Source organism: Molothrus aeneus, chromosome 11, assembly GCF_037042795.1.
Source record: "Molothrus aeneus isolate 106 chromosome 11, BPBGC_Maene_1.0, whole genome shotgun sequence".
Classification (NCBI taxonomy): Eukaryota; Metazoa; Chordata; class Aves; order Passeriformes; family Icteridae; genus Molothrus; species Molothrus aeneus.
Genome location: NC_089656.1, coordinates 741,517 through 768,966, shown reverse-complemented (window position 1 = coordinate 768,966; position 27,450 = coordinate 741,517). Strand labels below are relative to the sequence as shown.

Here is a 27,450-nt window from a genome sequence, read left to right as displayed (position 1 = left end):
CTCTTGGTTCAGCCAGAGCAGTCTGAGACTTCCTCCCCAGGGGCAGCTCTGAGCTCTGTCAGGCCAGGGGCAGCACCCAGGAGTGGCTGGAGCTGGGCCAGGGCAGGCTCAGGCTGCAGAGCAGGGCAAGGTTCTGCTTCCCCCAGAGGCTGCTGGGCACTGCCCAGGCTGCCCAGGGAATGGGCACAGCCCCGAGGCTGCCGGAGCTCCAGGAGCCTTTGGGCACCAGGGAGGGACAGGGGGGATTGTTGGGGGTCTGGGCAGGGCCAGGGGCTGCATCCATCATCCTGGGGGGATTGTTGGGGGTCTGGGCAGGGCCAGGGGCTGCATCCATCATCCTGGGGGGATTGTTGGGGGTCTGGGCAGGGCCAGGGGCTGCATCCATCATCCTGGGGGGATTGTTGGGGGTCTGGGCAGGGCCAGGGGATGGACTGGATGATCCCTGTGGGTCCCGTCCCACTCAGGATAATGTATGTTTCCATGAAACTTGGGATCAACTATGCTCAAGGAAGTGGGAAACAGCTTTTCTTACAGATTTGTTAGGAAAATTTGGGATTTCAAAATGATACCTTGCACAATTCTGAATAATAATGTAAAAAAAAAATCAGGACGTTTGTCAATTAACCTGAGTCAGCAGTTGAGCACCACACAGGCACTGCTCACTCCCTGCTACTCCCCAGGGATGGGGCAGGGATTTGGGAGAGTAAAAGTGAGAACACTCATGGGTTGAGATAAACACACTTTAATAGGATGGAAAAGGAAGGAAATAGTGATTACAGCAAGGAAAGAATTTGAATATACAAAACAAGTGATGCACACTGCAGTTGCTCACCACTCACAGACTTCTGCCCAGCCAGCTCCTGAGAGACACCTGGCCAGCTCCCCTCAGTTTATGTGCTGAGCACAGTGGAATGGTCTGGAATATCCCTCTGGCCAGGCTGGGTCAGTTATCCCAGCTGTGTCCACTCCCTGCTCTTGGTGCCTCCCATGCATCCTGCTGAAAGCTGAAAAGTCCTTGACTCAGAGTAGAGCACTGCTCAGCACCAGCTCCAACTTCAGTGTTATCAACATCATTCTCCTCCTTAAATCCAAAGCACACCACTGGAGCAGCTTCCAGGAGGAAGGCTAACTCTATCCCAGTGTTGCAGTTTGGTCAGCTGCCCACTGAGACTGGCTTTGCTGCAGTTAAGGATTATAACCTATGGGCAGAGATACCCAAAGGTCTGAAAGGTGTGACTTTTAAAAAAGGCTGCAACCTTTCATGGCGAATCAGTCTGACAAATCTGTGCAGTGCCTGAATCCAAGTGCTGCACACAGAATTTTCAGGAGCTTGCTGGAGCAGCAGCCCAGCAGCTGCAACAATTGCCATCCTCACATTTGTATTCCAAAGTCTCAGTCTTATGAGGTATTTTTCCCCAAGAGAAAAAGGAATTGCTTTATAAATTGTTTAGCTGTTTTTCCATGTTTTCTGCTTGAAGTAGAAGGAAACTGTAGGCTTTCAGCAGCTGAATTAATGTTGAAATGTTTGAAATGTTTTAAGTAGATTGTTTGGAAAATAAAAGAAGGAAAAAAGAGATTTGGAGGTTTTTTTGGGTTTGTTTTGTTTTGTTTTTGGGTTTTTTTTTTGGTAAAAGCTACTGCTTCATTTCTTAATGAAGTTTATTTTAGCTTTAACTTAAGAACATCTTGTGCACCTAATCTTTTAGAATACAAGTAGTTTATGAAAATCCAGACTGTAGCTGGTTTGAATTTAAGTGATTTCACAGCCTTCAGTGGGAGCCTGTTGATTTATGCTATTTTAGGTTTTCTGGGGATAGGAGTCCGAGGTTTTACTGCTGGAGTGAACACAATGTGAGTGAGCAGAGCATGAACTCCAGGAGGGGAGAAGGGGCATGAGGAGGCCAGGGACACATTCTTGCAGCTCCAGCTTTCCCGGGAGCCTGTCTTACCTGGGGGTCACTGCCTACAGAGAGCCAGCTTGGGACTGCTGCTGGCACAGAGCCCTTGGCCTTTATAACCCAAAGCAGAAGCAATTGCACCAAATTGCACAGCCCAAGGGACTTGTTTGTAGCCCAAGAGGAACCTGGCTCAGCCAGAACGCCCTGCCCAGAGCGTGGGCAGCAGGGAGGGAATTCTGCCCCTCTGCCCCTCAGGTGAGACCCCACCTGCAGAGCTGCCCCAGCCCTGGGACCAGCACAGCAAGGACCTGGAGCTGCTGCAGAGAGCCCAGAGGAGGCACCAGGATGAGCAGAGGGATGGAGCAGCTCTGCTGGGAGGAAAGGCTGGCACAGCTGGCATTGCTCACCTGCACAGGAGAAGCTTTGGGCTGAGCTCAGGGTGGCCTTGCAGGGCCTGAAGGAGCCCCAGGAAAGATGGAGAGAGACAATTGCCAAGGGCTGGAGGGACAGGAGCCAGGGAATGGCTGCCAGTGCCAGAGGGCAGGGCTGGATGGGATCTTGGCAATGAGGAATTGTTCCCTGGCAGGGTGGGCAGGCCCTGGCACAGGGTGCCCAGAGCAGCTGGGGCTGCCCCTGGATCCCTGGCAGTGCCCAAGGCCAGGTTGGACACTGGGGCTGGGAGCAGCCTGGGACAGTGGAAGGTGTCCCTGCCATGGCAGGGGTGGCACTGGGTGGGATTTATGGTCCATTCTAGCCCAAACCATGCTGAGTTTCTGGGATTCTCTGAAGTGGTGGATGAGAGAGAATAGTTTTCTTTAGCTTGAAGACATGGAGCCTTATTGCTTCATCTCTGTACATGTAGAGGATAAAACAAAAGATAATAAAGAATTTTTGCTTTAAATCCTTGTTAGTAAATAAGCATGGATCTGTGATTAACATTTTGTTTCCAGCACTTCACACTTGAATAGCTGATAATAAGCAGTGTGTGTATCAGCTTGGCTCTGCCATTCTGGTTAAGCAGCTTTAAAAAGTGTTTACTGGTTTACATAACAGCATTGAGGAGTTGGGGAAGAGTGGAAGGATTTGTTTATTTATCTCAGTAGCTGATATCATTCTGTGATGCTAATGATGAATGACTGTCAGGGAGTTTAATTTTCAAATGCACCCCAAGTCTATTAACATAAGAAGTTTACTTACAGCTTTTAGGTTGGGGTTTTGTTTTTTGTTTTTTTTTTTCACAGCAGGTTTAGAAATGCACTGCTGTCCAGGAATATCTTCCTGTTCCATGTTTGGAGTATGGAAGTTCTTTATAACATTCCAGGAACCCAATCCCATCTAACTACTGCATATGAGTGATCCCTACAGCACAAATCCCATCCTTTTCTATCCCTGTGCAAAGCTGGGTGCAAAACAAGCATCCAAATTAGGTGAAATCTCAGTTTTCACACCATTTAAGCCTTTCATTGTTTTTACCTCTCAGCAAGATGGAGACATGAAATGGAGACATGAAACCACAGACCTAATGCTCCACACTTCACACACATACATTGTGTCAAAATAGAAGCATTTTCCTGAGCAAAATCATAGGGATTGTTTTCCTTTTTATGTCTTCCATGCTGGTGTGAGTAATGTGTAATGTATCATCATGTAACAATAGGAAAATGCCAAATGGATACACCAAATCTATTTAATAAATATGCTTGGGAAAGCCAGACTATATTTGCATCTATGTGTGAGAATGTCATTTCATTCATTATGCTGGAGTTAGTTTGGTGCTGTAATTTCAGTTTTCAGTAAAATAAAATTGAAAGCTGATCTTTTTTGAGGAATAAACCAATATATTTCATTCCTTATTCATGAACCCCTGTCAGCCAATGTATTTTTATGTAACTGTAAAATGGATGTGGAAGGAGAACATGACTGCTTAGGATGGGAGAAAGACAGCCCCAAATGAGTGGGTTTGGGACTAGTGAGATGTTTGTGGCTGGAGTTACAGAATGTGCTTAGCTTCAAGCTTTTGCCTATATTCACATTTTCTCTGCTGAAAATACCATTAAGATCTTCTTCTACTTCACATTTAAAAATCATTCTGTTTTACAGCTGATGGTGGTACATATTATATATTTGCCTGTACAAATATAACATCAAGATTTTTATCAGTATCTTGCAGAAGAGTAAAGTGAATCATACCAAAAACTAAACCAAACATTTTAGGGACCTTGTAAAATTTCTTGCTCTGTAAAGATTTAAGGAGAATATGTTGGAAACCCCAGGGATAAGTGGAATTGGCCTTTGTGATGGATTGAGGGCTGCTTAGTTCAGGTTTCACTGTATAATGCAATTTCTTCCTCAAATATTAAATCTGACCTAGTGTTTTAAGAAGTATTAGAAAGTAGGAGCTCAATGTAATCCTAGTAATTTGACACCCAGGGAAAGTAGAAATAAATAGTTAAATCAATTGTTATCAAAAATATCTGAATGCATCCCACTGGCAATCAGTGCTGATGGTGCCTTGATCCTCAGACCCTTCCAGGGTCCAAATCCAAACTGCAGCCCCTTGGAGGTCTGCCAGCCCCTGCTCCTGCCCAGAAAAACCCAGGGGTGGTTACATTCAGCATAAGGATGTGTTGATCATGCAAGGGCTGGTGGAGAAATATTGCATTCCTAATAAGTCTTGGGATCTCCCTTGTATCTGGACCTCTGCCTTAGCAGCTTATATCAAAGGCTTATATCTAAGCTCCAAAGAGAGATTAGGTCTAAATTAGGTATTTCTACAGTTACCTTGCATCTTGGGCTAAATCTATTTGAAAAGATCATGAGAAAAGATGATTCCCTGTCCATCTTTCAACTTCCAGCTACTGAGTGGCCAAAGAAGCCAGCCAGGAGATTCTGCAATGTGGCAGCTGCATGTAGCAAAGCATCAAATCTGCTCATTACTCAGGATTTCATCAGCATTGGTGTATTTATTTTAATCTTCTTATCTTGATATTTACCAAGGAAGTCCTAGTTTTGTTTTGCTGAATAAAAAACCTACTAGATCCTCAAAGAATTGATGATTTTTTCCATTTTCCCTTCTTCCAGGAACTGAGCTGGGAAGCTGCAGAGCATTAAGGTGATGTGTTTAATGCGTGGCGGCGTCCTATGTGCACAAGGGTTGGTCTGAAACTCCTCAGTGGCCCCAGACTTCCTGACTTCCAAGGTGGAAGGGGTGGAATCTCGGATACTCCTGTGCCTACACTCTAACCAAAAATGAAGGAGGAGCGCTGTGTGCAGGCCGCGCTGCTGTGCCTGGGGGTGCTGTGCTGCAGCCAGGGGCTGGCTGCGGAGCGCCCCGGCCGCGCCCGGCCCTCGCTGCACGGGCACCGCGACAAGGGCAAGGAGGGACAAGTCCTGCACCGCTCCAAGAGAGGCTGGGTGTGGAACCAGTTCTTTGTCATAGAGGAGTACACGGGACCAGATCCTGTGCTGGTAGGAAGGGTAAGAAACAATTCCTTTTTCAGCCATTGATTAATATTCTTCATTTTTATTATTTTTGAGGTGGTTTTGGGGGGTTTTCTTGGTGGGATTTTTTGTTTGTTTGTTTTTTGCTGTTGCTTTTGTGCTGTATAAGCTGCTTCTTCATTTTCTGGTAGATAAGTTTAGATGCTAAGCAAAATACTACCTAGGTCAATACATATATTTCCATTGACCTCAGCAGTCCCTGAATGAAGGTATGCAGGAAGTTACTCAGCAAGAACCACATCAACAACTTGAGCAAAAATATGTCTCAAGAATATCATTCTCAGGTCTTTAAAAACAGCAATTAAAAATTGAATGTCTGACCCAGCAGCTCAGTAAAATAGGTATCTTTTTATCCTCTCATTTTCAAATTATCAGTAAAATGAAATATATTGAGGGCCATGTATAGAGGAAGGTAAATATCTGTGTGCACATGTATATGTACACACATCCTGGACTGGTTTTATTCTGCTACTGTCTAACACAGGTAAAATATAAACAGGTAAATAAACCAATATATTTGCTAGTTTCTAAATGAGCAGCAGAATGGTTGACTTAACCACAGCACAAAAGGAGTGGAGAAACAGGATCAATGTCAGCAAATACCATGCCGGATATTCTGGTTTAAAATGGTGCAATTTGTAGCTGTCAATATAAAATCAATAAATCTGTAATTTGGCTCAATGTTTCCCTCATTCATCAAACTGAAATGTGCACTGGTTTTGGAATTAAGAATGTTTCGTAAGCATTTGTTGTCTCTTTTATATTAGAGAGCGCATAATTAAAAACTAGTTGGCAATCACAGAATCACACAGAATCCCAGAATGACTGAGGCTGGACAAGCCCTCCCAGCCCATGGAGTCCCAGCTGTGCCCGTTGCCCACCCTATCCCCAGCCCAGAGCCCTGAGTGCCACCTCCAGCCCTTCCTGGGACACTCCAGGGATGGGCACTGCAAACCCCCCTGGGCAGTTCCTGAGCCCCCTTTCCATGGGGAAATTCCTGCTGTGCCCACCCTGAGCTGCCCTGGCCCAGCCTGAGGCCGTTCCCTCTGCTCCTGTCCCTGTTCCCAGGAGCACAGCCCGGCCCCCTGGCTGTGCCCTCCTGGCAGGAGCTGTGCAGAGCCACAAGGGCCCCTGAGCCTCCTTTGCTCCAGGCTCAGCCCCTGCCCAGCTCCCTCAGCCTCTCCTGGGGCTCCAGAACCTTCCCCAGCTCTGTTCCCTGCCCTGGACACCCCCAGCCCCTCCAGGTCCTTCCTGAATGGGGAGGCCCAGAACTGGACACAGCCCCGAGTGTGGCCTCAGCAGTGTCCCCAGTACACGGGACAGTCACTGCCCTGGTTCTGCTGGCCACATTGTACTTGCTACAAGCCAGGGTGCCCTTGGCCTTCTTGCACACCTGGGTGCAGCTGGACTCATTCATTTATCACTTAACTCATCCCATTTGTTATTTAACAGCATTTTACATGCAACCCAGTAGAACATGGTTCACTGAAGTGTACAAAAGCTTTGTAAAAATTACTCCTCCTACCAATTTCATGCGAATATAGAACCTGCTCTAAGCATCTTTTTGTGTATTTTCTTCCTTAAATCTGAAATTTTGGGGTTAGAAGAACCCTGCACTTGGCAGGAGGCATGTCTGGGCTGGCACTGCCCTGGATGCAGGGTACCCATGGTCACAGTGTGTCCCTGAGTGTGGATTATTGCCTGATGGAAGCCACAATTCTTGAAAACTGTGAAATGATAGCAATTCTTTGTTTTATAAGCACATCCAGGAAATGTGTGCCCCGTGTTAAGGTATGTCTGTTTCTCCTTTTGTAGCTTCATTCAGATATTGATTCTGGAGATGGAAACATTAAATACATTCTCTCAGGTGAAGGAGCAGGAATCATTTTTGTTATTGATGACAAATCAGGGAACATCCATGCAACCAAGACACTGGATCGGGAGGAGAGAGCTCAGTACACCCTGACAGCTCAGGCTGTGGACAGGAACACAAACAGACCTTTGGAACCCCCTTCTGAATTCATTGTCAAAGTTCAAGACATAAACGACAACCCGCCCGAGTTTCTCCATGAAAACTACCATGCCAATGTGCCCGAGAGATCAAATGTAGGTGAGTACTCAGAAGGGCACTGCCCTTGTGGAAGGTGCTGCACTGTCAGGATATCTTGGCTTTATTTCATTCCTATTGTCAAGGATTCGGGGAAGTAAAATTTACTTTCATGTTCAGCCAGTCATTCACTTGATGTATTTAATCTGCTGCCCAAAACAAACCCTGCACAGCTCCTAACTGGGAGACAGTCCTAGAATAGAACTATTTTTCCTCCTAGGAAGGAGCAGAAGAGTCCCCTGGAATTTATGGAGTGTGAATCCTCTGGGGTAAACACAAAGATCATTCCTTTGGCAGAGCTGTGTAATAAAGCTGGGAAGTTACTGCCTCACCAACTATTCCATTTTCATCTCCTGTTTGAGCTTGTGTCTGTCTCAGAGATTTCTACAGGAATGATTTGTCTGAAACTTACTGAGAAAAATGTAAAGGAAAACTCTATTGTTTGGCTGTCTAACGACAAAAGCAATATAAGGCTTAAACTACTGAGGGGAAAAACCATAACGGTGCAGGGTGACTGCTGACTTTTATATCTTCACTGGTTAGAACATTAATCCACATCACAGCTGGTGACAGATCTTCTTGGATCATACAAGTATATTTTGTCATGTAGAAATTGTAAAGTAATTTTGATTTTCATTTACCAAACATGGAAAGAAAACATTTTAGGAATAGCTCTGCTGTGTGACTGAAAGCATCTCTGCATGGTCCTTCCAGACGTGCTCTGACTCTCCCTCCTGTGTTTGCTCTCCATTTTTAGGTACATCAGTTATTCAGGTTACAGCTTCAGATGCTGATGACCCTACCTATGGGAACAGTGCCAAATTGGTTTACAGTATCCTTGAAGGTCAGCCCTACTTCTCAGTGGAGGCTCAAACAGGTATTGTTAAACAGTTTCTTTGAGTGGCACCTCATGACCAGAGTGCATCAAAGCGAACTGAATGTACTGGCTGGGCACAGCTGCTGCTGGTCTGAGCACATCTTCCTGCTCTGCTGCAGGCTGCTCTCCTGCATTTGCTGGAGCCCCTGCACCAGAAATCTGATGCTGTTTCTGGGTGTTCTGGAAAGGCTGTTTCTGTGCTCAGCTGTAATTCTGCAGGCCTGTCCTCTGTGTGGAATATTAGGGCTGCTTTCCTCACAGCAATGCTCAGGGAAAGCAGAACCTCCACCATCACTGAAAATATTGCTGTGTTTAATGCACTCCAAATGCAGCAGCCAGGTTTTCATTAAATCTGTGTTTACCACTTTCCTTTGTGCCTGCAGGAATCATCCGAACTGCCCTTCCCAACATGGACAGAGAAGCCAAGGAGGAGTACCACGTGGTGATACAGGCCAAGGACATGGGAGGACACATGGGAGGCCTCTCAGGGACAACCAAAGTGACAATTACGCTTACAGATGTCAATGACAACCCACCAAAGTTCCCACAGAGTGAGTACCAACACAGTCCTTCTCCCATCTCCTACCAGGACCCATGTTTGTGAAGTATCAGACACACCCAAGGCTTGAAGGGGCAATAACTGATGGATTATTGCACCACATGTGAATAAAGAAGTTGTGGCTGGTAAAATATGGAACTTTAGTGTCTGGAATATTTGCTTTGTGTTGCAAAGTGAGACATTTTTAGGGCCAGCATTGAATTGCAAAGATTCCTGACCCTACACTTCATTTTTGAAGCTACCGGGCCATGCTGTGTAACTTGCATGAGCAGAGAGACCTATGTATATATTCTTCAAGACTCATAGTTACCATGACAAAACAAACTAAATTTTGCACAATTACATTTTTAAATTGTTGAAGTGTATTAATGGAGGTCGAATACAGGAATTTTTTTATACCTGAGCAATTTATTTTTCACATATAAAATTAATCAGGGCTGACATTACCAGACTCAGCCTTCACAGCTGGGTGGAAGTACATTAATGGGCCCACACATCTGTTCTGCAGCTCATCTCTGCGTGGGTTTGGGGTTTTTTGAGTGCAGTGCAGACTCACTCAAAGCTGTCTCAGCCCACCGTGTTTCTCCTCTGAGCAGCACTTCTGACCCTGATGTGTCCTGGCCATGGCCATCCCTCTAACAGCTCTAAAAGCTCTTCTTCCAGTGCTGCAGCTCCCTGACTTCTCATGCAAGAGCTGAATGCAAAAATCTGTGTCAGCATTATTTACCCTTCAAAAAGATAAGGATTAAATAATAAAAAATCAGGTTTTATGTACCTTACAAACAAGCCTTTTCCCTCCACATCATAACCTGGGACACCAGGATACAAAATTTTGTTAACTCCATCAAATTATGGATTTTTTTATATGAATTCAAGCCCCTTCACTGAGTGTTTTGCAAGAACATGCTAAATTATCAGAAACGCCCAAAAGCAGTTCCTCTACTTAATCATTCATCCCCAGGTTAAATCTGATTTGGGAATGTTTTGTAACTCAGAACCAGGGTTTAGCTGTCTGTATAAACAGCCAAATGACTGATATTTTCATTCTTATTTTCCTTTTTCTGTTGTTTGTTTTGTGTTTTTTTTTTTAATGTTCATTGCTCAAGCTGTTAATGAGTTATATGCTTATATTTTGGGTTCTTTGTGACTGGAGTTAATGACCTATTTCAATGACATGTGGCAATTGTTTTTATGGGTAATGAGCCAAGTCCCTGCCTGGTGTAAGTCTCCTAATGTTCCTAGGGTGCCCATGAAGCAAAGAAGAGCAATTACAAAGGGGAATAAATTAGATTATTTTATTTCATCATCCTCCTTTTTTTTCTCCCCAATTTATTACTGTTGATGATGTGGCAGAAAATGCTGACATAGATTTATCTATTTAGGATCAGGTTATGTTATCTGAATTCTGGAAGTGGATGGAAAGTTCTGGAATCAGTAGTGCCTAAAGGACAACTGTTGGAGAGATATTTACCCAGGAACAGTGTTGCTCTTCTCTGGTGTCCCTGAATAGCTAGGGAAACACCTGTGGGGATGTTTGGGGATGGTTTTCCTGTTGGAGCTTGCCATGGGAAAGCCATTTTTTCTTTGGCATGAAATCACATACAAATTGGTGCATACTCTCTGTGGTGTGAAATTTTAATGATCATTGTTGCTCTACATTCACACTCCAAATTCAAGCCATAGAAAGCAGCAGATTTACACTTTAGCCAGCACAGCAGACAGGATTTATCCAGTTCACTGTATCTAATTTATGGCTCTTGAATGAATGGGCAGAAATGAGAAACAGAGATGAAGGTTTTACCATGAGACATGTGAGAGAGTTTTCCTTCCATTTTTGTAATAACATCTCTGCTATCCATGGTAACCTTGATGCCACAACAATTGCTGCATTCTGGGTGCCTGGTTGTCCTTTTAAGCCCCTCCCTGAGCAGAGGGATAACAGGGAGGAGGTCATGTTCTACACGTTATCCATGTGGGTTAAGGTTTCACAGCTGACTTGCTGCTCAAAGCTCTTCAGAACAGAACAGAACACAACACAACACAACACAACACAGCACAACACAACACAGCACAACACAGCACAACACAACATTCCTTCACAGGGGTGACAATGCCAAAAATCGCTGTGTTGTGTTTATTGGAACTCCCAAGTTCAAAGAGTAAACACCCAAGTGGGGAGCACCTGCTCACTCGGGGCACACGCCGGTTCTCCCTGTTCTCCCTGGCCCAGGTGTGTACCAGATGTCGGTGTCGGAAGCAGCTGTCCCAGGAGAGGAAGTGGGGAGAGTGAAGGCCAAAGATCCTGACATTGGGGAGAATGGCTTGGTGGCTTACAGCATCATCGATGGAGATGGCATGGATATGTTTGAAATCACCACAGATTATGAGACTCAGGAAGGGGTTGTGAAGCTTAAGAAGGTGAGTGATGCCTATTGCTATGTAATGTTTTTTGCTGACAGAATATTTGGTAATAATGGATTACCACCTAAGCTAAAATATTACTAAATGCAAATTTCACTTAATTAATTTTTCAAGGTGTGATTAACTCTTAATATTCCATTTCCCCATTAGCTGAATTGGAATGGAAGAAAATAACCAAGAAGAGTTACATAAATACTGTACAGTGGATTAATTGCACAAACTAAATGAATTCATAATAAAAAGTCACGGTAAAATACGATGCCATCAGCTTCATTGTTAATGAAGTTTTGCCTAGTGCTGATAAGTAGCAGACATTCACTGTTGCTTTATGTTCAGTCTGAAAAGCCTCATACCCTATAGTTTGAATTCTTCAGCTGTGCATTGTCCACAATAGTGTTCTGAAGGAGTCACAGGCTATGGGAAAAGCAGCAGAGGGGATTTCACACACAACCCGTCAGCGGGAGCTTTGAAAGCATTATCAAATTAATTTTAAATTGCAAATTACAGAACATAAATTTTACTATTATGGAAGCATCATCATTTTGCCCTTTGTATCTTTGAGCTATTTATCTCTCTTGAAGATAATCAGAAATCAAAGGAGAAGGCCTGGTCAACTTCTGGTCAACCCTGCCCTGCCCTTTAGGGCAGACCATCAGAAAGGGACCCAGAGGTCTCCTCTGCTCAAAACTGCCCTGGTTTGATTTCTGTCTCTGTTCTAGAGGTGGGAATGGATTTTTTGTGTGTTTTGAAATGTGGGTAAGCTATCACTCCACTCTACTGGTGTTAACATACTTTGTAATTGTGATTGGCACCTGTGTGATCATTTTGAGGTGCAACCCCGCAGCCGCTTCATGCCAATGCAGGTACAGAGGTGCTGTGGCTTTGATCAGGCTCCCAAAAGGACTATGGGGCATTATTCTACCTCCCCTTTGGAAAGTGTTATGAGTTCTGTGCTGGAAAGAACTACAGGAATGAAAGCACTCCAAACCATCTTTGTATTTTCTCCACTACCTAAATAATTTAACTCATCAGTATGCTATCTCATGGTGCACCCAGGAGCACCTGAAACCACATCCACATGGAATGCCTGCCAACCTGGATAAAGCCAGGCCTCTTGTGGGAGCCCCTTTCCCATCCCTTGCACTTTTGTGCTGCCTAGAAGGCTGGATGGAGACAAAATTCACATTTCCAGTATAGATGATTTCCTGAGTGATACCGCAAGCAAAGAGCAAGACCAAGACTCTGTGGTGATATTTTGAGTGCCTTTCTATGCTGCTCCATACATAGAATGTAGCTCCTTCCATTTGAGTCTTTATGTTTTTAAATACACACATTTCAGTCCAAGCTCGTTGACAGACGCTCACCTTTGTTTGATGTCATTGAACACTAGGGCACTGCCTGCTGCTCTTACAGCCTGGTTTCCCTGACTCTGGAACGCACTGTCCTCTTGTTTCTCACAGACCTTAGATTATGAAACCAAAAAGTCCTACAGCCTGAAGGTGGAGGCAGCCAATGTCCACATTGACCCCAAGTTCATCAGCAATGGGCCCTTCAAGGACACGGTGACAGTGAAAATAGCAGTGGAAGATGCTGATGAGCCACCAGTGTTTTTGAAGCCAAGTTACATTTTTGAAGTACAGGAGAATGCAGCATCTGGTACTGTGGTTGGAAAAGTACATGCCAAAGATCCGGATGCTGCCAACAGTGCTATAAGGTTTGCTGGATTTCCTCTTTCCTTCTGAGCATTAGCTATGGAATTGTTAGGCGAGTTCTGAAGACAGTGCGACAGATCTACAGACATCCAGAATATTGAAAGTTTAACCATCCAGCATTGTTTATGTGCCTGTTCCACAAGCTGCCAGTTTCTCAAAGGCTGTATCATACTATAACTATGTCTAATTCAAATATACTTAAGGGCATCTTTGGTAGACTCTATTCTAAATTAAATTTTCCACAAATATCTTGTGCTGTTATCACAGCATGGATTTTTCTCATCATATCAAAGTCTAAGATGTAGATTAGGGATTGGGCTGGGTAATTGTTAAGTGTTAATTATTAAAGACAAGCCCACACAGACCCCTACTTACTGCAGTTATGTTGGATCGTCTTGGAATCACAGACTCATGGAATGGTTTGCGCTGGAAGGACCTTAAGGTTCATCCATTTCCACCCCCTGCCATGGCAGGGACACCTTCCACTGTCCCAGGCTGCTCCAAGCCCCAGTGTCCAACCTGGCCTTGGGCACTGCCAGGGGCAGCCACAGCTGCTCTGGGCACCCTGTGCCGGGGCCTGCCTACCCTCATAGTAAAGAATTCTTATATTATAATAGCTTTCTATTAATTTAATTTTATTTGTCATGTTCTCAGTGTAACTTAAATTATGAAGACCTCTTTTGTGGGTATACTTAAAATTTCAAAGAATTTTAATGTGAAGTTATGAAAGTCAGAGTTGTGTAAAGCTGTACAAATGTGCAGAGAGTGGATAATATCTGATAAACTGGTAGGATCAATTATTATTCCAAGTAAACCAAAGATTGGAAGACTTAAAAAATCATCAAGTTTAATATGAAACAGAAGAGAAAAAATATCTCAGTAGATATTTTTATCATATTTTATAAGAGAGGAAAATAAAGAATATATCAGAGCTTTGATATAGAGACTTCAAAGGCCAGCATTTTCACTTATTACAAACATTCTGATGTACTGTTTTTCTAAATGTAGAAACCAACCAGGTCATTCTCCTTTTTAAAAGAACACATATTGTCCTTTTGACAATGATGTTGAGGACAACAATAGGTGTACTACTTACAATTATTTAGAAATTATAATTATATAGAACAAATCTGGATGCATGAAACTCCTAAGTCCTTCTTTTCTCTAATTACTGGCTTTCAATCTTCTTTAGATATTCAATTGATCGACACACCGACCTTGAAAGATATTTTGTTATTAATGCAGAAGATGGCAATATCAAGACAATAAAGACTTTGGATAGGGAAGAAATGGCTTGGCATAATATCTCTGTCTTTGCAGTTGAAGTCCGTGAGTATTTCACTGAGGTGTTTGAGAATCAGTGGTACGAATCTGTAATCCTCCAATTGTCTCAGTTTGATAAACTGCAAGAAATCTCAGCAGAATTACATCAGCATATTTCATCTTTCCTTGGATGCAGCTGGGAATTTGTTTGTTTTGAGGGGTTTTCCTGTTTCTGTCTCATCTCAGTGTTGCCTCTCCCTCAGATAAACAGCACCAGGAAGCCAAAGTTCCCGTTGCAATCAAGGTCGTTGACGTCAATGACAACGCTCCCAAGTTTGCAGCTGCCTATGAAGCCTTCGTGTGTGAGAATGCCCGAAGCAACCAGGTATGGCCTGCCCAGCACCTCCTGTGCCCAGCACCTTCCTCTGCCCACCACCCTCCCCTGCCTCACCTTCCCTGTGCCCACCACCTTCCTCTGCCCACTGCTTTGTGCCTACCATCTTCCTGTTCCAGCTATCTTCCCGTTCCTACCACCTTCCTGTGCCCAACACCTTCACTGTTCCCACCACCTTCTTTGTTCCCCCCACCTCCCTGCACACACAGCTCCTCCCTCAGGCATTAGCCCAGCTTTGTCCTGTCAGCTCCAATGAGAGGGAATAAATGAACATTTGTTTTGAGGTTTTGACCAGAAAGCCTTGAGCACCCAGAAAGGCACTTTATTTCTGAACTGCTATCAGCAGTTATCCAGTGCTTTGTGTATGGAGTGGGATTGGTGTTGGCTGGGAGTTCCCACCAGCACAGGGCCAGTGGAGCTGGGGGCAGCTTTCCCAGTTGTGAGACTGGTTTGGATATTACAGAAATGGTCAGTGTCTTATGGGAAGAATCGCAGTGCAGTGCCTGTAGAGTCTAGCCAACAATTTGTTCCTGGCAGTCTGTGACAAGAGGGGTTAGGATCATAGAGAAATTCAGTTCTGCACATGATCTGTGCCTCTGCAGTCAGTGTAGAAGCTTAAAAGAGACTTTCTCAGCTGCTGAGTTTTCTGCAGAGTTTTATTTAATCTGTTGTGTTACTATTAACACATATTTGTGTATAAGAATGTTGAAGATGTGTGCTTTTACAGCTGTAGTTCTGGGGTGGTTAATGCAATAGTAATTAAAGTTTGCCTGTTGTAGTTTGGAGTCAGCTCTGTGTTTCTAATTGCTTATATTTGAATTTGAGGGGGATTCTGCTATTTTACAATTCTTACTCAAGGGCTGTCTCAGAATGCTGTCTGTATGTGATGTACCCAGAGAAGGAGCTGTTTGTTTACGGAGTGCTTTTCTTTTACAGCAATTTATTACAATTAGTGCTGATGATAAGGATGACTCGGCCAATGGACCAAGATTTATCTTCAGTTTACCACCTGAAATTATTCATAATCCAAATTTTACACTCAGAGACAACAGAGGTTTGTGTGAAGATTCCCACTCTACCAGAATCCAAAGAAATGACAAAGTAGAACTAATGGCCAATGTCATGTCATGTAACAGCATTGTCATTAACTTTGGCAGAGTGTCTTTCTCCAAGATTTAGGGGAGGAAAGCAAAAGCATACAGCTGAGATACAAGGATGTTATTGGGAAAATGGGATGTTTGTTAACTCACTTTAATTTTCTTGAATACATATTATAAATTACATCATAATACCCAACAGGAAGAATCCACTGCCATTTTATCTCCCAGGAAGAGGATAAAAACACTGCCAAACACTCAGTAAATGGAATTGGCAGATCTCCTTGAATTAGACAAACCTAAAATTAGCTGAGACAGCATAAATTATTAGGCTGCTTGTATTTGTTCACCACTGTGCCTGCCAGCTTTTGTAAATTATGGATCACGAGACGTGGGCTAGATTCCCAATGGAATCAAATCACTGCCCAGTGCAGGAAATGAATCAGGGATTTGTGCAGTGGAACATACCTGCACTGGCTGTCTCAGGATCTGCATATCCTGATCCCTTTGTCAGTTTTCATATTCACAAAATAAAGTAGAGCTTTGCATTCAGATTGATGGCAAGATGTAAGAAATTTGTAAGCAAAAATTGTCAGGCCTGGGTGAGTGTCAAAATTCAATCGATCACAATATAATAACATCAGTAACCTGAACTTGCCAGAGGCTGAGGGAGCCAGAGGAAGTGGGCAAACTGAAAAAAAAAAAAAAAAAAAAGGACAGGTTTGGCCATTATATGTATTTATTCAATTTATTTAATTATATTCTGATTCTTTTTTTTTCATTTTCAAATGCTCATTTTTTATTTCCCTTCACAGGGCCAAACCTGTTCAGCTTCTAAAGAATTTGTTTTGATTAGCAAGCTTCAATGTTTGAAGGAAACTTGACTGTTTTCTGAAAAGTAAAACTTGGTTGAACTGGCTTAAATAATGAATCCAAGAGTGCCAGAAATGCAAAAGGCAACACAATCCAGATACATGATTTCAGTAAAAACTGCTCTGTTGAGGCACACTTTATATCTCTCTCCTCATCTGAAGGGAGTGTAATTATCATCAGAGTTCCCAAACAGAATCTCTGTTATTCCTGACTGATCAAAGTAACACTGTTGCCTGGTGCTTGACACTTGTACATACTTAAGCAATTCATAAAGGAGCCAGTGCAGGGCATATATTTATTCTCTTTAAAGTAGTAAAACACAAGTTTTGAAAAATTCATGGGTGTATTTTTAGAAAGGAGTAAATAAGCATGTATTCTTTGCTTGAGGCCCGGAGGCCAAGTCTTGCTATAAAATACATTTTATGGTCACCACATCAAACTGAAATTAGATTAGATTTTACAATCTAGCAGAGGAAGCACAGCTCAGAGTGGAGATACTCTGAATGGTATTATGGTTTCTGAGTCCAGCCAATCCCACTCATCCTTCATTTCCATATGCAGCAAAATTTGTTTCTGACAAAATTAACTCAGATAGAATGTGTTGTAGTTGAAATTATGATGTCAGTTTAATGTAAGGCTTCTACCTGACAATAATGCAAAAGGTTATTTCAAGAAGATAGTATTAAGGGATTGAATCTTCCCATATAATTTTCTTTTTAGGAAATGAATAGTCTGAGGAAATTCATTCATTTCCATCCTTTCCTTCCCTCATTTTCAATCCTCAGTGCAATTATGTTATTATTTACATATTCTTGTGAGTTTTTTATAGTAAGTTATACTAGAACAAAGTAAAAAAGTTAAAATTCTGTGTACTCCCATATGAAAAAACTTCTTAGGGAGAATGTGTTACCATTTGCAAGTCAAATAATGTCCATGGTCATTCAAAGTTGTTTTTTCAGTTGTAAGTCAGAGTATTCTATAAGCCATGCCACAGCTTTCAGAGGGAATTGCTACTTTCAGAGAAAAATGGCTTTATTAACTGTGGAGAACAGTTAATGAAAACTCCAGTGTTTGGGCCTATTACAGAACTTTAAAGTGCATACAGTCTCATAATTATCATTTAATAGAGTTTCTTTTTACCAGCTCCTGAAAGTAATCACATATTGCAGTAATCCAAAAAAGCATAATCACGTTCTACATCCTATTAATAGCCCACTGTGTTACCAACTCTTCAGCTGAGCCCATCTCCCATAGAAAACATGAGATAATGGCTTGGCCCACGCTGGGATAAAACACAGAATTACTTTTGCACTGTTTCCTTATATTATAGCTCATAAACAAACAGCACTGTCTGCCCGGGCTCTGCTCAGTTCCGCTCCCACTGAATTCAGGCCTTCAAAACAGCAGCAGAGGCTCGTGGCACTTCACAGCAGAGAGGCAGATTTTGAGTGAATGGATTTCCTGCTTTTGACCCTGCTGGGTCCTGTGCTGAGATGCCCTTTCCTTGGGCTCCCTCAGCACGGCATTACTGGAATGGCTGCAGTCCCAAATTCACAAGTTAGAGCTTTACAGAGCCTGAAATTAAACTTGTGAGCCCCCGAAAATCAGTGACTAGAGTCCGCTTTTTAAATTCAAACATGTGCTTCACACTTTTTCAACAAGAAAATTTGAAACACACAATCAAGTCACAGGATTTTGTCATGGATTATCCACAGTGATTGCCACTCCTGGTAAGGTAAGGATTTTAGACAGCTTGACCCCTGAAATTGTTTCATTTTCTGGCTGAATCAGCACTCACACTTGATATAGGTGATAAAGTTCACACTGCAGTCAGCTCCTGTAATCTAGAATCCTCCTTACACAATCTATGTGTTAACAAGCCCCAAAAACTAAGCTACATTTGTCTATGCACACAGGAAAAATTGGAAATCATCAATAAGATCACCAGAGAAAAAGACAAAAATCAAAGGTCAGGGAGATCAGTATAAGTATCACCAAAAAATAATGCAATTTTAGCTTCTAATTGTGAAGATTTCATGGAGAGCACAGGGAATCTTCACTTGCAGCATCTCTGGATATTGGACAGCCAAGGCAATAATAGCTGGAAAAATGTGATATATTTTGGGAATGGCCTTGAGATGACTGTTCTTTTCCTTCCTGTGTTAACCCCCATTGTGTTAATTAGGACTGACAGTCAAGTAGCTCCCATATGTTTTAAGTAATAGTTTTAAGCTGGTATTGACATTTAACTTCTGTTGGCTTAAAAAATGCCATTTTACCAGGATTATAGTTCTACTCCTGGGCCTTGAAAATAATAAAAAAGCAAGGATGAGAATATTAGCTAGGATTATATGTTATCTTTTATCTAGGTAAGAAAGGGGTTTTTTTTCCTATAATGGATATTATGTTTCTTCTAAATGTGAGAAGTGAACATAAACAGTAAAAGTTTAAAAAATGACCTTTTGGGCTTGATGTATTGTAGTCCTTTTTAAACATTAGTCAGGCATGTTGATTGGATTTTTCTTTTTAAAAATTTATGTTAAACCAAAAATTGCTTCCCATTAAAACAGATAAATCAGCCATTGGATCAAAATCTGTTTTGTTTAGTGTAAGTGACTGCAGTGGACCAGGCCAGTCTGCATAACAGCTAAATAATTTGCCATCCTTTTCTTATTTTAAAATAGGAATACTATTTCAGCCAACAAAAGATAAGAAAAATAAAATATACGATAAAAAAATGCATAGCCAAAGACTATATATACTAATATATGGTATTGTCATTCCTTACGCATTGCCTTGGCAGCCTCGGGGCAGCTGTAGCTCAGCTCCCCTGTTATTAGTTCAAGTTAGCTGATAAGTTAATAGATATTAGATGTTGCATTCCTATTTGTACCAAATTGTTACGAGCCCATTAAAGTCCTAAAATAAGGCTTTTGTTATGCAGACATTGATATCACCAAGGTCCCGTAAAAAATTGTGCCTCAAAGTTTAGATGGTGCATGTAAACATTCAGATTAGGAGGACTCTGAGGGAGACAAAAGACACCTCCAACAGCCACAAGTAATAAACAATCAGATCTTTATCAGCCTCTCTGTCCTTAGCAAATGTGACATTGTGCAAAGGAGAAGTTAACAAGCTGACAAGCTCCTTTCTACCCAGTTGTTGTTTTTGTGAGACTCGACACCAAAAAGCAACAGTTGTGTCAAGCCCAGGTGGCCATTCAGGGCACCAGGGGTGCAGCAGGACAGGGGGCAGACATGGGGGATGGATTCATTTGCTGTGTAACAAACAGCTCCTACCTTAAATATTCATCCTTTCTGGTGAAGTTCCTGGGAGAGTCAAGCAGTGCAATCCTTCTCATCCCATAGACTGACCAAATTTGGGGGCAGTTTCAGACCTTGTCCTACATCAGGGGCACTGCCTGCGAGGGTGGTTAATGCAAGGCAAGAACACTTCTCTTCAGGTATAATTTATTCACAGATTTTCATGGAAATCACAGTGATTAGATCATTAGGAGAGGTTTTATGGTTTGCATTATTAAATTCTGGGATTTATGCTGACTCTTCAACACGAAAACGATTAATCTGCAGAAGCCTGAGGCAGCAGTAAAGTAGGTACCTTTGGAGGTGAACAGCCCTCCCTCAGAAGATAAAAGAACTGCTCTTTTTCCCCTCCCTTTCTGTTATACAGTGAAAAATAAAGAACATGGAATAAATCTTCAGTATAAACTGGCTTTTGAAGGTCTGAAAACCATGGATGTGATTGCTTCCCTTTATTTACTTTGGGATGTTTACAACTGTTATAAACTTTGGTTTAGGCTGAGCTGAGAGACAGAGGAGGGGCACAACAAGGGAGCCCTGTTGGTGTTCCACTGAGAGCAGGAAGCACGGGCTGCCTCAGCCCAGAGTGTCATCTCACACTGTCCCCTTTCCAAGGCTCTAGCCAGAGGAAGTATGCAGGACCATCCAAAATGTCCTGCACCATGGCAGGTCACCTCTCATGAGGGCAACGGGAATAGAGTTACAGAAATACTGCCAGGAGTTGAACTCATGGATCCCTGTGGGTCCCTTCCAACTCAGAGCATTTTTGAGACTGTGATTTAACTCTTCCTCACATCCACGATTCAAAATGTGACCAGACATACTGTGCATGTATGATCAAGCTCCCTGAATTACGGCTTTGGAAGTTTGGGTGAAAACCAGATTCTGATAAAACGCTGTTACCTTCAGCATTTCTTGCTGAAAAAACAAGGCTCAAATTTGCTCATACACAGCAAATACTGGCTTTCGTTATGGTGGGAGTCTCATTATCAGAACCCATTTGGGGACAGCATCTACCACGCTTTTGGATGTGACTCCAAGAACACATAAGGAAGATACTGGTTTTACCCCTCCATTGAAAGCTTTAATTCTGGAGAGACAGTAAAACCAGATAAGACAGCAAAAAGAAGGTCCAGCCATTTGGATAGTTGAAAAAATATTGTGAATTTCTCAGAAAGTTACAGATACTAATAGGTGCTATCAGACAGAGATTATCTGTGTTGCTTGTGTTAATTAAAGAATTAAAGCTGAGTGTGGTGCTATATGAATTAAATACAATCTGTAATTGCTCTTAGGTCATTACAAAGGCAGCACTTTCTACTGGTTTATTGTAGAAATGACGCTAAAGCCCCAGAAAATTGAGAGCCTTTGCAGCGAGATAATTTCCTTTTCAATATTGGCTCAGAGGACAACTATGGAAGAATTAACAATGATCCTCTCTTTTCTTCAACCAGATAACACAGCGAGTGTGCTGGTCAGACGAGAAGGGTTCAGTCGGCAGAAGCAGGATTTGTACCTCCTCCCCATCGTCATCAGCGACGGCGGCGTGCCCCCGCTGAGCAGCACCAACACGCTGAGCATCCGCGTGTGCGGCTGCGACGGCAGCGGCTCCCTGCTGTCCTGCAACGCAGAGGCCTACGTGCTCAACGCGGGGCTCAGCACCGGCGCCCTCATCGCCATCCTGGCCTGCATCGTCATTCTCCTAGGTGAAAAATGCTCCATCCATGCTGCTTCTCTGGGCTTGTGTTAAAAAAGTAATCCTGCCCTCTGCTCTAGGATGGAGAAATGAATCTGAATTTTTTAGCTTTTATTTTTATAGGGAGTGCTGATCTGCCTGGCTGTGAAAGGCTTTGGGGTGAGCTCAGGGTGGCCTTGCAGGGCCTGAAGGAGCTGCAGAAAAGATGGAGAGAGACAATTGCCAAGGGCTGGAGGAACAGGAGCCAGGGAATGGCTCCCACTGCCAGAGGGCAGGGATAGATAGGATATTGGGAATTAGGAATTGTTCCCTGGCAGTGCCCAAGGCCAGGTTGGACACTGGGGCTTGGAGCAGCCTGGGACAGTGGAAGGTGTCCCTGCCATGGCAGAGGGTGGCACTGGGTGGGCTTTATGGTCCCTTCCATCCTAAACCATTCTGGGCTTCTGTGATATCTTCAATAGCAAACACCAATGAATTTGTGTAGATGTGCTCAGAGAGTGTCCTGCCGTGGCCTAATGCCAGCTAATCAGGGACACTGCTTAAAGGAGGTCATGACATACAGTTCCAAGTTTTGTGATCTTCCCTGAATGACAAGTTCCTTATTGAGGTCATCCAGGATTAATGGCCCCTTACAGCTATTTCCCTCAAACCCATCTTGTGTTGAAACCAGATGAGTGGCTTGGAAGACCTGCTTTTAAGAAAGTGCTGCAAAATGTTTCCTGATTATTTGGAAAAAAATTACACAATATTTTCTAATTTCCCTGCAATATTTTGTAGTTTCTTTTTTTTTTTTTCATGTATTTTATTTTATAGAAATTTGAAGTGAGAATGCATAACAAACATGTCTTTGAAGGTGTTGCTTAAAAAAATTCCATTTTAATGGAAATGACACACTGGAACTAGAGTTAAGCTTTGGGCATACAGGAGAGGATAAAGATTCATCTTTGTTTTGTTGCAGATATTTATGTGCTTGGGCTACTCAAAGGCAGTGTCACAGTATTCTGCAGCACTTGAGGCCCCACAAACACTTCCCTTGAATTAGTGTTGCAGTAATGAGCAATTAGTAAGAGCACTGGCATGCAGCTCAGACAGAAAGCCTCAGATCAGTATGTTTAGTTCTGTGTACAAACATCTCTGCTTTTACCTAGCAAGGAGCACTAAAAATGCAGAAGTTTGCAACAATCCAGCAGAAAAGCCAAGGGCTCGGGGATGCAATAATTACTTACAAAGGCGTTGCTGTTTGACAGTGCAGTCTAACCCATGTTTTGTTTTCCCAGTCATCGTGGTGCTGTTTGTAACCCTGAAGAGGCAGAAGAAAGAGCCCCTGATCGTGTTTGAGGAGGAAGACGTGCGGGAGAACATCATCACGTACGATGACGAGGGCGGGGGCGAGGAGGACACGGAGGCGTTTGACATCGCCACGCTGCAGAACCCCGACGGCATCAACGGCTTCATCCCGCGCAAGGACATCAAGCCCGAGTACCAGTACCTGCCCAGGCCGGGGCTGCGGCCCGCGCCCAACAGCGTGGACGTGGATGATTTCATCAACAGCAGGATACAGGAGGCTGACAACGACCCCACTGCCCCTCCCTATGACTCCATCCAGATCTATGGCTACGAGGGCAGGGGCTCCGTGGCTGGGTCCCTCAGCTCCTTGGAGTCAGCAACAACAGATTCTGACTTGGACTACGACTATCTACAAAACTGGGGACCTCGATTTAAGAAACTTGCAGACTTGTATGGCTCCAAAGACACTTTTGATGATGATTCTTAACAATAAAGTTTAAGATTTGGCCTTAAGAACTGTGTCCGAAGTTCTGAAGAATCCAGAGGAAATGTAAGCAGGTATTTTTTTAAAAATCAAGAAAAATCTCGTTTAAACATTTAAGTTTGACAGAGAGGATTCCTTTGATAAAAAAGGACATGAAAGTGGTAAATACTGTGAAGTACCTTTTCCTACAAAAGGCAAATCTGGAAGCTGGCTGCCAGCTTCACTGAAGGAAAAAACCCACTTAAGATATGCGAAATATTTAAATGAAGGAAAATGCTAAAAGCAAACCTACAAATAAGGGAAATCTTTTACGTGTTATGAACATCTAAATCTTTTATTTCAAAGAAGCTTCCACAAATTAGAAAAGATAACAGTTCTGAGCTGTAATTTCGCCTTAAACTATGGACACTCTATATGGTAGTGCATTTTTAAACTTGAAATATATAATATTCAGCCAGCTTAAACCCATATGATGTATGTACAGTACAATGTACAATTATTATGTCTCTTGAGCATCAAACTTGTTACTGCTGATTCTTGTAAATCTTTTTGCTTATTCTTTCATCTTAAACTAATACGTGCCAGATATAAAAACTCTGTCTTGTTCGGTGGGAGGCACCCTATTTCTATGTCATTTTTAATGTATCTATTTGTACAATTTTAAAATTCTTATTTTAGTATACATACAAATATCAGTATTCTGACATGTAAGAAATGTTACAGCATCACACTTATATTTTATGAACATTGTACTGTTGCTTTAATATGTGCTTCAATATAAGAAGCAAACTTTGAAATAAACTGATTCTTTTTTAATTCTTGTTCTGGTTATTAAGCATATAAGGAAAAACATAGTGTTTCTAATGTCCCATTTATAGTTCTGACTAATTTACTACAATTGTGACCTTTTAATAGCCTTATTTATTATGTGTTTGTAGTTGGTTTGTTGCCTTGTTAAGTGATTATTTAAAAATCAAGTACATTTTACAAATGTTTTTTAGATTAAAACAAATGTAACGTCTGGTGAACATTTTGTACCCTCTCTATCTACAGCTTGTGGCTGCTCCCAGAACACAGTAAGAATCATCATATAGTCCTACTGTGTTTTCTGGATTAAATTAAGTGTAATATTTTTCAATATTTCCCATGTACTAGCATTTATCTTATATCTTAGAGATTCCCGAGGCTTCAGGAGTGACTTTTTGGGTGGACGGGAGTTCTCTGTGCTTACACTTTACTCCAGCCTTGTGAGTTTCCGTATCTGTGCTGAGCTTCTGCAGGTTCTAGAGACTGAAATCTGACCCAGTTTAGCTGTGACTTCCCTAAGGACTCTTCCACCTGAATTACCTTACCTGAGTAGTAATTAAGATTCCAGCACTTAATTCCTATTTTTCCTTTGGCTTTTTTTTCTTTGCTTTTTTTATTTTTTTTTGGGGGGGGGGGCGTGGTTTGTTTGGTTTTCTTTTTCTTCTAATTTCCAGTAGAATAGCATCATCTGCAGATAGGGAAACATTTTAATTTGTGATGACAGAAATACAGAATGCTTTCAGAATTGTTCTTTGTAATGCATGTTTTAATCAAAAAAGGGATCTATAACTTTTTTTTTTCTTTTAAGTATTAGTTCAGAGGAAGCATGGGATTGGGGTATGTTCTGCACATCAACATCTTCTGCATCTGTGTACAGCTGTACCTCTGCTGAATTTAATATAGTTGGCTGTTTAGGGTCAGAGATCAGCAGCTGCAATATGGGAAGAGGCAATAAATAAAAATTATCTACATTTTTCTACATTTGTTTTACAGACCCTGTCCTTCATTTGCAGTCGGGTACTAAACTGCTTGATCTGAGAGGAAATCTGATTTGTTGGTGTGTTGCTTTTCTGAAGACCCCTCATATATGTAGTTAGATTAAAATTTAACTCCTCAAAATGATGACTGATGTTTCAGCTCTACATCCCTAACATATTCACTTGTCCCATTATATCCCTATGTTTTATAAGGCAGAGTTTGCTAAATTAGCAGATTTGCTCTACAATGTTTATTGTAATATTTCACTTTATTATAGCTGTATGTATTCTATATAATTCTATAGCATTTTATTAACTTGGTTCAAATTTCTTTGGTTGCTGATTTTTCTCTGTTTATAATCCAAAGAATATTTTGCTAGATTTGCACATTTCTCCATTATAAATTTAAATAAACATTAAAAAAAAGAGAAAGTAAATGAGTATCACTTTGAAAATTAACAAATTGAAATAAAGTAAAAAAAAAGGTAATTTGTAGGACTCCATCCTCATTGATGCTATCTGGATTTATTTCACTTTTGAGCAAGTTTTAGAATTAATAACTGCATTTTCTACGTTTTTATGTTTAATTTTTAAGAAGGACATTGTCAACTACATTTTTTAATAGTTTCAAATGCTTTGAGTTTTAGTCTCTATTGTTTGTAGCACTCTCGTAGATGCTTGGAAATAAATTTTCTTTCCCTGCTGGTTTTGTCCTTTTTCATTTGATTGTTTTTCCCCTTCCCAGTGAACGTGCAATTATGATAGTGCTTTTTTAAGTTATGCTTGCTATTCTCAGCCAAGGCCAGCTCTGAAATGCTGGGAATTGTCTTCACCCTGGACTGTCGGCAGCACCTTGGACGAGCAGCGTGTTCTGGCACCACGACAGGACATTGCTTTGCGTTGAACTTCACCGCGGCACTCGCGGGAGCCTCGGGTCTTTAATCCGAGCTTGGTAAAACCCAGCCCAGCACGGCGGCTCCGGGTTAGTCCTGACACACCCAAGGCTGCTGTGGGCCCTGGGCTGTTGCAGCATTTCCAAAGATCCAAGGCACCTGGGAAAGGATTCACCCACTCCAGTTATTTTAGCGCAGTGGCACTGCCTTCCCCAAGGATGGAGCCTCACATCCATGGAAGACAACTGAAAAGTTAATTACAACCTCAGTGGGTCTGGAGAAAACCCTGACCACAAGGAGGATCACCATGGCTGAGCCAGGTAAGGCAGGGGACGGTGGCAAGTGAAGGTGGTGCTTTGGCCTGAGGCTCATTTGAGGGCCTACAGCAATGCCCCTCCAAACACCATCAGCAACAGACAACCTGACCAGAGGGATTTTGTAGTGAACTGAGCGAATCCTGAGCTGCAGCTGACAGAACTGCTCAGCTCCTGGTCTAGCTGGGTATCACCAGGAGAGCAGGAGGCTGAGGTGCCACGGTGTCCCTGCAGTGTTTGGAACGCTGTTCCTCCTCCTGGCAAGAAGCAATTAGGGAAGCAAGTGCAGGGCTGGTTGCTAAGGGAGCTCTCCCAACTTGCACTGATAGGGAAGGGGAGGGTTTGTTTGGGAATTCTCAGATCTCCTCTGCCGTGTTCCTGCCACCATGTCAAGCAGTCTTTGATACCATGGTAAGGGATACAAGCTTGCAAGCTCACCACCAGCATTTCTGTGATCTCGGGCGAGATCCTGCCCCAGAGACTGCTACAACTCAGATGAGAAAAGCTTTTTAAAGAGCTTATAGGTTCTGTTGGCTCCATGTTGTTGACTGACTGGCAAAATAAAATGCTGAAGCTTATCGTGTTGCTGCTGGTAAGCTCAGAGGTAAAGAGAACAGTAGGAATTTAAATAAGGCTCACAAAGGGACAATCTCGGGGACCCAAAAGTGTGAAATTCTTGTACATCTTCCCCATCTAACTGCATTGTCAGAATTACTTTTGTAATGAAAGAGTCAGTAAGCAAAAATCCAGGTAGGACTTGTGCAGGTTTTCCCTTTGGTCTTTGCTCTAAATATTGAGCTACTGTAACCAAAACTGATTAATTGGCATCAGAATCACATTCTGTATCAAGGGGAAAAAAGAAAAAAAGAAAAAGAAAAAGAAAAAGAAAAAGAAAAAGAAAAAGAAAAAGAAAAAGAAAAAGAAAAAGAAAAAGAAAAAGAAAAAGAAAAAGAAAAAGAAAAAGAAAAAG

General features: G+C 42.3%; 1 protein-coding gene across 1 annotated transcript in view; it reads left to right on the top strand.

Annotated features, from left to right (window-relative positions):
* The window catches only part of CDH11 (cadherin 11), an 83,636-nt gene extending 57,659 nt beyond the window's left edge, over positions 1–25,977 (top strand). The window contains exons 3-13 of the mRNA XM_066557695.1: positions 4,980–5,375; positions 7,215–7,509; positions 8,264–8,383; positions 8,767–8,934; positions 11,173–11,360; positions 12,824–13,077; positions 14,268–14,404; positions 14,602–14,723; positions 15,669–15,786; positions 21,477–21,728; positions 22,996–25,977. Of these exons, the coding sequence (XP_066413792.1) occupies positions 5,148–5,375; positions 7,215–7,509; positions 8,264–8,383; positions 8,767–8,934; positions 11,173–11,360; positions 12,824–13,077; positions 14,268–14,404; positions 14,602–14,723; positions 15,669–15,786; positions 21,477–21,728; positions 22,996–23,492 (2,379 nt within the window). The 5' untranslated portion in view covers positions 4,980–5,147 and the 3' untranslated portion in view covers positions 23,493–25,977. The remainder of the gene's footprint in view (positions 1–4,979; positions 5,376–7,214; positions 7,510–8,263; positions 8,384–8,766; positions 8,935–11,172; positions 11,361–12,823; positions 13,078–14,267; positions 14,405–14,601; positions 14,724–15,668; positions 15,787–21,476; positions 21,729–22,995) is intronic.
* The last annotated feature ends 1,473 nt before the right edge of the window (positions 25,978–27,450 follow it).